The 13,304-nt window shown below is 38.7% G+C and overlaps 1 protein-coding gene across 1 annotated transcript in view; it reads left to right on the plus strand.

Annotated features, from left to right (window-relative positions):
• The window catches only part of cntn3a.1 (contactin 3a, tandem duplicate 1), a 120,436-nt gene that overhangs the window by 106,143 nt on the left and 989 nt on the right, over positions 1–13,304 (plus strand). Inside the window, exons 12-22 of the mRNA XM_065286252.2 lie at positions 484–611; positions 2,851–3,026; positions 3,337–3,454; positions 3,582–3,740; positions 7,953–8,102; positions 8,402–8,472; positions 8,813–9,047; positions 10,527–10,642; positions 12,438–12,624; positions 12,730–12,842; positions 13,027–13,195. Of these exons, the coding sequence (XP_065142324.1) occupies positions 484–611; positions 2,851–3,026; positions 3,337–3,454; positions 3,582–3,740; positions 7,953–8,102; positions 8,402–8,472; positions 8,813–9,047; positions 10,527–10,642; positions 12,438–12,624; positions 12,730–12,842; positions 13,027–13,195 (1,622 nt within the window). The remainder of the gene's footprint in view (positions 1–483; positions 612–2,850; positions 3,027–3,336; positions 3,455–3,581; positions 3,741–7,952; positions 8,103–8,401; positions 8,473–8,812; positions 9,048–10,526; positions 10,643–12,437; positions 12,625–12,729; positions 12,843–13,026; positions 13,196–13,304) is intronic.

Raw genomic sequence — 13,304 nt, forward strand, 5'->3', positions numbered from 1 at the left:
TAACAAGAGAATTTAAAAAGCATGCCTAATGAGACTGCTCCTGTTTAATGGTGATCAAAAAGGAGAGGGTGGATTTTCTTTCATTGTAGGGTGGTTGTGTTAACACAATGCCAACACCCATTTATATCCAAATACCTTGTAAAAGTGGGTTTTGCATAATTTGTGCCCTTTAAGGATGTCCTGTATAATCCAATATAACTTTTTTGTTATTATTATTTAAAGATTTTATAAAGTGTGTAATTTTGGGATGCTTAAATCCTTACAGTCCTAACAATGCCCTGAATTGTTTTGCAAGCACCGCAGCACTCAAACCTTTTGGCGAAATCACCAATTACACAGCTCAGACGTTCAGCCGAATTGCCCATTGATCTTTGTGACCAGACTAAAGTGCATTGATCCTCGGTGTAATATAATATCTGATTTCGGGTTTTGTTTATATGGATGGATGTAATTGCACTGCTTTCATTTCAATTTGTCGTCTAGAGTCTCTGTGCTGGATAATGGCAGTCTCCGGATATCCAACATCTCGAAACAAGATGCAGGTCTATACACTTGTGTGGCGAGAAACCAGTTTGGAGTGGCAAGCAGTGCTGGCACACTAGTGGTTAAAGGTATGCTGGGATACTTTAGTATTTGTACGATTACGAAATTTATGTGACACTAAACAATGATCTCCGATAGATCTAAAGCATGCGCCACTATTGAAGGAAAGCACACACACGCTGGATATCTCCACAGACTCTAGATGAACTGTGCTTGTGGTTAATGGGGAATTGATTTATTTGACTAGCATTAGAGACGCATGATATGTGTGTGAATAACAGTGCTGTTCATTAAGGGTTGAATCAATCTAAAACTCTTTTCTGCAAATCAGTGGGTTCTTCAGGCACTTGACAGGAGACAATAACAATACCAACACTATTAAAACAGCATTTCATTGGGCTCTCTTGTTTTTGAAGTTTTTTTCTATAGAAACACTCTCGTTCTCATTTCCACATGAAAGCCAAAATACAGAATACATGTTCATCTGACATGATCATTTGCAAACATTCAGATTGTTCTCCAAAATTCACATGTTTGCCAAGCACAGTGTATAAAAAATTATGAATAATTCAGTACAAGAGAAGATCCAGAGAATATACTGGCACTAATGATTCAAGCTTCATAAGTTAACTCAAACAGCTGTTTTGAGGATGCCCTGTGCTCTTACGTCCTTTTAAAATCATTTGTTTCATTTGAAGAATGAAGAGTGATGCATTAAAAAAGCTAAAAAAAATGTCTGATGACTGGCTTGACATTTTTATTGATATATTAGAAAGTGACTTGACACCCAGTCAAACAAATATTTACAAACACATTTATGTCATCATTCTATTTTTTGTCACATTATATTATTAGAATTTGGTGTAGGGATGAAGAATAGTGTCATGAATTAATATGTGCTTGTAAAGTACTAATAAACATTTGAAATCTAGAATCTGAGGGTGCCAAAAAATCAAACATTTTAGCCTTTAAAGTTGTTCGAATGAAGTCCTTAGCAACACAAATTATTGATGATAAATATATTTAGCTATATTTATGGTATGAAATGTACTAAATATCATCATGAAATATCATCTTTACTTAAAGCTGCAACTCTTTTCCGTAACTCTGGCCTCTCTATCGCCATCTCTGATTGAAATATAAAATTGCAGTTATTTGCGGAGGAATGTTCTGTGCATGCGTTGTACTTCGCCTCGCTACTTTGCGCGGATTAATCTGATGTCTGTGATAACCGCATCAGAGCAGATCTGTCATTATACATCCATATGACATAAGTACATCTAAAAATGACCGACCTAACCTATGTTAGTTATCTATTTTTACCTGGTGGATGTGCCGCCAAGTCTCTGGGAAACACTGAAGTGAGGTAATAGAGCATATCTGCTGCGTTTGTTCTGACTACATGATAATGCAAGTGTTTCAACAGATGCCTTACCGGTTCAGAGGAAGCTGTCTCTGCTCCAGTATTTAAACATTTGAGTTTTACCGTTTTAGAATCCATTCAGCCGATCTGGTTGTACCACTTTTAGCATAGCGTAGCCTTATCTATTGAATCTGATTAGACCATTAGCATCACGCTTAAAAATAACCAAAGAGTTTCAATATTTTTCCCATTTAAAACTGGAGCTACTGGAAGTTACCAAGGGGACTATTTTCGGGCACTGCGTAATTTCATTGCGCCTGCTTTCATTTGCGCCATGTTACGGCAGCAAATTATTACCTTGATTGTTATGCCGGAATGAGAGTATAGTTAAGGCGAGAAAATCACAACTTTTAATTTTCTGTCGTTCTTGGTTCACAGTGTAACTACAGAAGAGTCATAAAAAATCAATAATTTTGACCCGTACAACGTATTGTTGGCTACTGCTACACATATATATTTGGGGTCCAGGGTCACAGATGAGAAGAACTACAATTATCATGTCCGTTAATGCATGCTTAACAAATCACAAGAACTGTTGTAGTCTCAATATAACAACTGCTATGAAAAGTTACTAATTTACTTATAAAAAGAACCTGTAGAAAAGTGCACCCATGGTAAAGTAGCCTTTGGGTTAACCTAAAATTTGACGTCTTGACAACAAATACTTTGAGTGAGAACGTATAAGAGGTGTCAGAAGAGATGAAAACATAACAGCACACTGACATCTAGTGGAAGTAAAACGGTACTGTTCTGAGCATCAACACCGTCACATCACAGCCATAATGTACTTATTTCCTACTGCTGTTTCATGTAGCACGGCACAGAGAACTAATAATGTGCACGTGTAAATGTGTTTGCTGCTGACCATCACACTGTTATTACAGAGCCGACCGTCATCATTTCTAAAGCCACTCAGCTGGATGTTACAGTCGGAGAGAGTGTTGTTATCCCATGCCAGGTGACCCGTGACCCCTCCCTCGAAGTCAGATTCACCTGGTTCTTCAATGAGCAGATGATCAACTTCGGAAGCCATGGGGGCTATTTCGAAAAAGTTGGTGGGGTACGTATCATTCCTTAAAGACTGATGTTTTCAGCATAATTTCGTTTTTAAATACTACTTATGATAGTCAAGGGCCCCTGGGCACTGGCCCATCCATCCATGGGTGTATGGACTTTTGTTTAAATATCTTATTCTTATTTTAAAGCTATCAAAAATATAATGTTTCTAAGAAGAAAAAATAATAACAGTTTACACCAATTTTCATTTACCCACCTGATTTTAATGATGAATATTATTATATGATAAATATTGATGTATGGTATAATAAACACATATTTTTATCGTTTTGTATGTCTGTATGTTCTCACAGTCATCCGCTGGTGACATTATGATTCGTAACATTCAACTACGGCATGCAGGGAGGTACACTTGTGCTGTACAGACTAATGTAGACAGTGCGTCTATAGCAACAGATGTGGTGGTACGAGGTAATGTCTAATTATGCATATTTATCATAATATACTCATTTTAAACCTACTAGGTTAAACAAACTAAAAAAAAAAATTAAAAAATTATCCAAATCCTTATGTGTTTTGCGCCACTATCTTCTTGCAGGTCCCCCTGGCCCACCACTGGACATCAGAGTTGATGAGATCACAGAAACATCATCGATTGTATCCTGGCGTCCAGGCCCTGATAACCACAGTCCTGTATTTGCCTACAACATTCAGATCCGAAGCCCTTTCTCACTCGGATGGCAGGCTGCCAAAACAGGTGTGCATGAATTGTTGGCTTGAATTAAAATGCTCGGCTTTTCGAAAATGATCTGCGAGTGTGTTGTATAGTCATTACTGAAGTTAGATTAGTTTGGCGCAAGGCCTATAAATTCTTTTCAGTGCTTTAATCACAGTGATATTTCATAGTCTATTTCATAAAGCCTGGTTAGAGGCATATAATTGTTTGGACATAATGTCCACGATCCATCTGTCCATTGACTGAACACCAGTTAAACACTGTGCATAAAATTGGAGGGAAGCTTTGTAAACTCCAGTTAGATTATATTATTGTTATATAACTTCCTGGAGTCTAAGGTTGTGTCCAAATAGCTCCTTAAAAATCTATTTTATGTGGTGTCCAAAATTATAGTGGTCATTATTCAGTGCATTCATTCAACCCCACAATGCACCACAATAATGAGGGTACAACTGACTTACACTCACAGCTAGCCGCTACTCGTTTAATCTTTGTTAAAGGCACAATATTTAGTAAAATATCCAAAAAGCACTTGCACAGTGTGATATATTTTTCGTGCTGTCGTGTGTTTACACTATCCCAAAAGTTCCCAGGGATTTGTAAATTACAAATAATCAGTCATCCCTTGTCATTCTCATCTCATAATGACATACTATTCGCGTTATCCTCTGGATTCAATTGTGAATTCCATTCCATCTCTGGATGATGACATCCAATCTCCCGTCGTTCCTCTCTCCTTCAAAACGTCTTTAAGCTTCCCCTTTGTTGTTGTTATTGTGTAATAGCCACCTCTAGTGGTAAAATGTATACATTGTCAACTTTAGATTAAGGCACAGTTACTTTTCATTTAAAAAATGTATTTTAGTAAATGCTAAAATAAACATGCACTAAGATGAATAAATTCTGTAAAAGGGTTGTTTATTGTTAGTTCATATTAGCTAATGCATTTTTGACATGCTGGCAAAATTATGAATGAGCAAATTTAACAAAAAAATGACAGAGCTACACCTGTTTTAAGTTGACAGAGTCAGCAAAGTCAATTTTGAGAAAACATTTGTTCAAGGTTCAAAAGCAAAATCACTGCATCCATACCTTAAAATCACTGGTATACTAATATATGTAGCGCACACACACAGTCAAAAACAATATGTAGGAAAAATATTTGTTCAACTTTTTTCTTTCTTTTATTGTTTGATTGACATTGAGACAGACAGCTTTAAGATCTACTGTAATGCAATCTAATATAATGTTACACATCAGACATTTTTTCCCAACAGTTAACCAAACATTCATTTAAGACATAACAGATTAAATCTGTGTGAATTCTTCTCAAAACATATATATTTTTAAAACTGTAATTCTCTGTATATGTGTACACTCGTGCATCTGTGTGCATGCTTTGGATCTGTCAGTCAGTGCGAGAAAGATTGTTTTCATGTCTTACCACTCTTAATAACTCTTTTTACATCAATCAGATCCTGATCTTTATCTCTTTTAATATAACATCAACCAAGTCCTGCACTCTATCGTCCGATTTCGATTTTACATTTCCTTTGGTGTATAGGTGTGTACCTACATGTTATGCAAAAGGTACAAACCCCAAAGTAAACGATGATGCGAGTAATCGTTTCCAAAGTAAATCTCTTTTCTTGGACTACAACAAACACATGGATTGTAGGCAACAGTTTACTTCCTGGGCCTGTTGATGTAGTAAAGACCGACATTATCATAATTCCTCCCGCTTCAGACTCACAGCCTGTAAGTTAACTCATATTAGCAACCGAATCTTTCAAAAATGGTAATTTCCAGCTGACGTCAGAGGTATTCAGGCCAAGCACAACGTACAGATTAGCTGGCCAATCAGGGACACAGAGCTTTTCAGATTGCTGAGTATTGTTCAAAATCAATGGGTTTAAGGAAGGCAGAATATCTGGAGCTACAAAAATGTATTGTATGTGGAAAATAATGTGTTTTTTAACCATAAACCACGTGGACACACTATATCAATGCTAAAGACAAAATAACATTGTTTTAGCAATAAAATAGGTGCTCTTTAAAACTGAAACCTAAATGTCACGTGCATTTGGATGAACGCACATCTTTGTATAGGTAAAGCATTTAGGATGGTACATCAGTGGCGGCTCGTGACTGCTCATCTGAGGGGTGCAAATTCAAAATATCTGTTCGGAGTGTCATTTGTGTTGCTCGTGTTTTCAAATTATGTGTTTGTTGCATCATGTGAACCATGTGCATCACGTGTTTTGTCAAAATATTTTTGAACTTTCCATTGTCCAATCGAATAAGTTGTGGTGAGGGAAGTTTACAGTTGCTTTGAAGAACCGGACTCCACTCGCTCACTCTCTCCTGCGTGTTTGTGCACCTCTCATCCTCAAACAAGGTCAGAGCAAGCGTCCTCTTTTTAAAGTTTCTGCTAATATGACAGTTAACAGCAAAAGAGCGCTCATGCTTCAATATTTGATTGACAAGACAGCTGACTCGTAGGTTGCTTAGCAATATAAAAAGCCGCGTCGCACTGCTCTTTTTTAAAAAGGGGATCGCACACCGGCCGCGCAGCTCAGCGCCAGGCAGCGCCGCGTCGCGCCTAGGAGAACTCGCGCCTAGGAGAATAGCGCGAGCTTCGTCAGATAGCGTCTACTTCAAAATGTAAAATATATAATTAGCAGCCAATGTTAATCCTTAATGATTTGGGACAAATATGACTTTATTTAATGTTAAACTATGTGAGTGGCGCTGTGTGGCGCGACAGGGATTTGAGCAACTTCCTGAGTCACAGCTGGGCGGCGCGGACAGGCGCCACCTGGCGGCGCCGGTGTACGTATACTCATAGAAAACAATGTGTTCAGTTGATTTAGAATGGTGCGGCGCTGAGCGGCGCGGCCGGTGTGCGATCCCCTTCATTCAAAAATGAAAAATATTTTACAATTCATGCAAATGCAGTGATGAAGTTCATGTTCTCATGATTTATTTTTATGAATTAAAATGTTTTGAAATGTGCTGTGGACAGAGACACATCCGTTTTTTTTTCTCTTTCGCGCAGGTTATGTTTTGAAAGACGATGTCCTGTAGCTCAGGCATGGCCTCACTTTTCAACAGGCCCAACTAAAACTATTTTTTCCACAAAAAAAACTACTTTTACTATATTCTAATTTTGTCAAGAATTATTAAAAAATTGTCAATAAGCTCATAATTTCTGCTAAAATAGTCTAAATGTTTAGTTTTAAAACCATTTTAAAAAGCTGGTTATATTTTGATGTTTCTGCGCAAGTTCAGCAGACAGTGAGGTTCGGGTTTGTTCTGATCAGAGCTCGTGAGCGTAGAGCGCATTTCTGAATAGCCTATTAGAAATATTTTAATTAGAAATATAAAAAAAATATATTATAATGGATTTTTTTTAGGTCGGACAATGATTACCAAATTTCTCTCTCGTATTGCTCCTCATAACCACTGAAAACAGTCAAACCAAAAGTCAAATTATAATGGACGGAAGTTAAAAGTGGTGGGTACAAAGTGACTTATGACGAAATATGGTGGGTACGCGTACCCACCGTCACTGAAATCGACGCCTATGAAAACCTCCCCCCCCACTGTTTTTTTCACAAATCGCACCCTGACGGGCTACATACATGTTGTGACAAACTTCGCATCGAGTGCCCTCGAAAAAAAAGTCACCGGCCGCCACTGTGGCACACCAGTAAGAAAATGTACAAATAAAGATCATTTTAGATGTTTAATGACTATTTAGAGCATTGAGATCGCTAGATGAGTGCTTAATGTACTTGACCAAAATCCACATTCATTCTGTAGCACAAAATGACACTTTGTCCATTCCAACTCATTTTGCCACCACAGGTCACATTTAATGTTAACAGAAGCAACCTGTAAAGTATAACCAACTTAGTTTTCTGAATTATATCTGTAAATAATCTGTATGAATTTTAGTAATTAAGATAAAAAATGTACATATTCTCCACCAGTTCTCGATTTACATCATGTCTGTCTTAGATCATTTATTCTTCCATATTTTCTTGTGTAGCACCTTGGCCATGGAAAAATATTTTGTTTCACCTTGTACAAGCTGCACATGCTTGAAATGACAACAAAGCTACTCTACCTCAGTTGACTTATGATGTGATGCCCTAGAAGAAGATGTAAAGCACACCAGAGATACTCAAGCATATACAAGGCTTAGTTCTTATTTTCTCTCTGTTTCAGTGCCAGAGACTCTAGGAGGAGATCAGCTGACAGCTCGTGTTGTAGAGCTGAGTCCATGGGTGGAATATGAATTCAGAGTTCTGGCCACAAACTCCATAGGCACGGGTGAACCCAGCAAACCCTCGCAAAAAATAAAGTCCAAAGACGCATGTGAGTACTACTCACTAGTATGTTTGGCATAGATATATGCTGTATACCTACTGTAGCTCCTCCTTGTCATAATTGCTTTAAGACAAACATATGTTTAGTTTAGCTTACTTGTTAACTACAGTGTAAGACAATCCCTTCATGTATTTTACAGGATTGTCTTTATAGTACAAGGCACAATTTCTACTTGTTTTGCTAAGATAAATCGAGGAGGCTAAACTGATCTAAGAAAAAATTGCACTTCTGTTGTGTCTTATCTTCTCTAAAACTGCCTGAAACAAGTCTTTTTATAAACGCTGCAGTGCCAAGGACGACCCCAGCAAGAGTTAGCGGTGGAGGCGGCAGTCGCTCTGAGCTTGTCATCACATGGGAGGTAACACAGCACATTTAAGTGCATGCAGTTAAGTGTCAACTGTGGACCGTCCACCAGCCTGTATAAAAAAAGAGTCCCATCATGCTGTCAATGCAGTTATCCTGTAATTTCATTGGCCCTTGTTTAAAAGGCAGTCACAGTTCAGTCAGGCAAAGAAAATGTTTATCTGAACAGAGAAAAATATGCTCAAGCACCGTGAAAGGGATTCAACAGTCTGAGTTGAAGCCTTTGGTATGAAACTGCTATGATATTATTATCTCTCTTTCTGTCCCTCACACACTGCCACGATCGATCTATCCAACCATTCATCCATCACTGTTTGAAATGTGTGGTTCTTCAGCCAGTGCCCGAAGAGCTGCAGTGCGGTCCGGGGTTCGGCTACGTGGTCGCTTTTCGTCCTCTTGGTGGTCAGAACTGGATGCAGGCGGCCGTGACTTCCCCTGATGCATCCAGATATGTCTTCAAAAACGATAGCATTCCACCCTTCTCACCATTTCATGTGAAAGTGGGAGTTTATAACAACAGAGGAGAAGGTCCTTTTGGACCCATCACCACAATATACTCAGCAGAAGATGGTAAGAGACACTACTTAACTAAACTAGTTGTGTCGTTGTCCTGTTAGCTTGAAGGTTAAGAAATGTTTTGGGGAATGGTGGGATACAGGTTTGTATCTGGTGCCACAAGTAGAGCATTATGTTATGTGGGCTGTCAAATGATTAATAGCGATTAATCGCAAACAAATAAAAGTTTGTGTTTGCATTATATATGTGTGTGCACTGTTTGTATTAATTATGCATATATAAATACACACATTCATGTATGGTTTTAAAAAACATTTACATCTGTGTATACACTCACCTAAAGGATTATTAGGAACACCTGTTTAATTTCTTATTAATGCAATTATCTAATCAACCAATCACATGGCAGTTGCTTCAATGCATTTAGGGGTGTGGTCCTGGTCAAGACAATCTCCTGAACTGAATGTCAGAATGGGAAAGAAAGGTGATTTAAGCAATTTTGAGCGTGGCATGATTGTTGGGGCCAGACGAGCCAGTCTGAGTATTTCACAATCTGCTCAGTTACTGGGATTTTCACACACAACCATTTCTAGGGTTTACAAAGAATGGTGTGAAAAGAGAAAAACATCCAGTATGCGGCAGTCCTGCGGGTGAAAATGCCTTGTTGATGCTAGAGGTCAGAGGAGAATGGGCCGACTGATTCAAGCTGATAGAAGAGCAACTTTGACTGAAATAACCACTCGTTACAACCGAGGTATGCAGCAAAGCATTTGAGAAGCCACAACACACACAACCTTGAGGCGGATGGACTACAACAGCAGAAGACCCCACTGGGTACCACTCATCTCCACTACAAATAGGAAAAAGAGGCTACAATTTGCACGAGCTCACCAAAATTGAACAGTTGAAAACTGGAAAAATGTTGCCTGGTCTGATGAGTCTTGATTTCTGTTGAGACATTCAGATGGTAGAGTCAGAATTTGGTGTAAACAGAATGAGGACATGGATCCATCATGCCTTGTTAACACTGTGCAAGCTGCTGGTGGTGGTGTAATGGGGTGGGGGATGTTTTTTTGGCACACTTTAGGCCCCTTATTTAGATTTTTATACATTTAATATAATTTATCAATTAAAAAATTATATATAAATAAAAATTTTCTTTAATTTATTTATGTATGTATGTGTGTGTATTTATGTAAGGAATAATTGACGACAGGCTCGGATTGGAGTCAATTATTCATCTTATACCGCGGTTACCACAAACATTGCTCTGGTACCTATTTTTAAGACATTTGACAGGTCAGGTATGCATTTATTAAAAAATAATGAAAACCCATGGAACATTTCTCAGCCATTCAGAATAAAGCATTCAACAGGCTGGTGGTATAAATATACATAATAATTATACATAGTTGACGCACATTTATGCAAACATTTATTGTGTATGCGATTAATCGTGATTAATCATTTGACAGTTATCATGGACCTTTTTATAAAAGTAAGATGTTACAATAATGATTATTCTGACCACAGAGCCGAGTCGCGCACCCGGTCGAGTCCGTGTCAAGAGCTTGTCAGCATCAGAAGTGGAGGTCAGCTGGAAGCCTCTACCATGGAGCACCAGTAGGACGCGCATAATGGGTTATGAGGTGAAGAAACAGAACCAAAGCATTTAAACTCTTTCCCGACAGTGTTTTTTTATTGCCATTGTTTTGCATTGTTTCCCACACATTGATTTTACTTGGGTGGGCCGTCCAGGTATATTAACAACCGCCCAAGTATATTTGCCATCACATTGTATCCTTTCATGTTTCTGAACTTGAGCCGAGTTGTCTGCACTATACACGATCTATAATAAAACTATCGTTTGCATTTAAAACTGCCAACAAAACACAGACATTTGATGCAGTTTTACTGCCTGCGACTCATGACCCTGGCCCATTTCAACGAGATCCAGCTTTAAACAAACCCATTGCACAACTCCACTGCTACCTCAGATAAACAAACTATGGGCCAGATTTACTAACAGCTTGCGCCAATGCAAACCATCCTTTTGGCATTAAATAACGACTGTCTGGATTTACTAAAGATGCGCAGTGGATAATTAGCGAAGAGGTGTGGTCTAGTTATTTTTGCGACTGACCTTACTGCATATACATTTCTAGGAGTTTCCCTTTCAGACGCAAAATTTATGGGTGAAGATTATTTAAATGATTCACGCAATTCAATTGAATTATGTTTGCACGTGTGATATAACTGGTATTTGTGCCATTATTTTACGCCAAAAAAGCATGTTTTAAATAATTTTGCGTTTGAAATGGCAGCAGTTGTAGTTGATAGGAGAAATTTTGGCAGAGATCAGAATGCGCGTGGTACAAGGCAGAATTTTTTTCCACACGTAACAGTTTTTATGGAATGCCAGAGGAACATAATATTCAAAAATATTGTTTGCCAAGCCATGTTATTTTTTACTTGCTGGAGGAAATAAAAGAGAAGTCACACAATACCGGGTGTTTTAAAACTTCTTATAAACCATCATCTTTTTGTCCTCCAGTTCTTTTCAGTGCCCTATGGCTTCGTTAGCTGCGATGTCCGTGGTGCTGAACTCAAGGGCATTAAAGGCTCTCTAAGCGAATCTGCGAGACGTTAGTTATTGTTGACGTTTGAAACTGTTTTCAAACAGACGGAGCGAAGCCCTCCCTTCCGTGCTTTCATGAACGCGCCCAACCCCCACCCCAAATCCTTATTGTCGTTTATTGGCTGGAATACTTTGTTTTGTTTTGTGATGCTAGGTTTGGCCACTTGTTGATATTGCCGTTTGTGAAGCCTGGGCTGTCTACAGAGATCGCGTTTTTTTACAGTTTGATCAGCGGACAGGCAGCAAGCAGATAGTGAGGAGATGTTTCCGGTATGTAACAAAAAATGTTTTATGGTCTAAAACACTTCAATTCGCTTAGAGCACCTTTAAGCGTTAGTAGATCACCTGCACCTCATCAGCTCTGCTTATTTGCCTCGCTTTTAGTAGATTGCGTTGGTCATTATTGAAATCAGCTGTTGTGCTTGTGTTATTAAATTTGCTCCTTTGTAGTAAATACCCTGCAGATATTACTGTACCATTCCCATCTGCGCTTTTTTGGAATTGCACTCTCGTGCTAATTTGCCCGTTTAGTAAATCTGGCCCTATATTCATCGTTTCCATAATACTGGGTTCATTTGGGAAGCTAATCAAAACACACTTCTTTGGCGTCGTAGATTTCTCTGTGGGTGTGGCTCCTCAAAACAATAAATACAAACCAGACAACCATCAAGATGTCAACACTGCGTAAATAAAAGTTAAGATTAACATAAGAGTGTTGATCGCTTGTCCATTTATAGCGTCGGATCTGGTTAGGACATGGTGTTAAAAAATTGTTTCTGATATTGATAGTTGACTGTGAATTTCAGCTGAGGTACTGGAGTACAAAAGATAAAGCGGACACAGCCAGTGTAATGAGGACTGTGGGAAACAGGACATCAGCTGTTATTCGTGGACTGGACCCGAGCAGTACGTACTACATTAAACTCAAAGCCTATAATACTGCTGGTGTTGGGCCCGACAGTGCTGTGGTCAATGTCACTACAAAAAGACCCCGTGAGTGTGCTATTGCTTTTTAAGTGAACATTTCAACAGCTTTTGCCGTAGTCTCACAACTTTATCTTGAATGTATTTTCTCTACTCTTTCATGACTTGCTCCAGCACCAAGCCAGTCTCCAGCGAAAGTCATGTGGAATACCACAGATTCCAAACTCATCCTCAGATGGGATCATGTCAAGGCTTTGGAGAACGAATCTGAAGTTATGGGCTATAAGGTATGAACACACTTACATCACCACGTCTGTATTTGACAACTAGATGTGTAACAATAATAGGCGATACACACTAATAATACCTGTCCGATACCGATTCTGAATCACAAAGGCGATATGTTTGAGTCACTCTGTTGTCATTTAATCTCTACATATACACTGAGTTATAAAGCTGCTGTTTTTGAAGGTCATGTACAAGCAGAGCAGACAGAGTCGACCCAGCGTGGTGGAGACCAACAACACATCTCTTGAGCTCTCATTACCTGTGGATGAGGATTACATCATCCAGATAAAGCCGGTTAGTGAGGGAGGAGAAGGAAGCAGCAGCAGGCAGATCACCATTCCCAGGATAGCAGGTTTGAAATGATGACCTTTGTGGCCTTTATATATATTATAAGCTATCATGTTCACTCAGCACGCTTTAATTGTTTTTTTATTGTGAATTATTTTATTGTATTTTTACAG

This window comes from Paramisgurnus dabryanus, chromosome 21 (assembly GCF_030506205.2).
Source record: "Paramisgurnus dabryanus chromosome 21, PD_genome_1.1, whole genome shotgun sequence".
NCBI lineage: Eukaryota > Metazoa > Chordata > Actinopteri > Cypriniformes > Cobitidae > Paramisgurnus > Paramisgurnus dabryanus.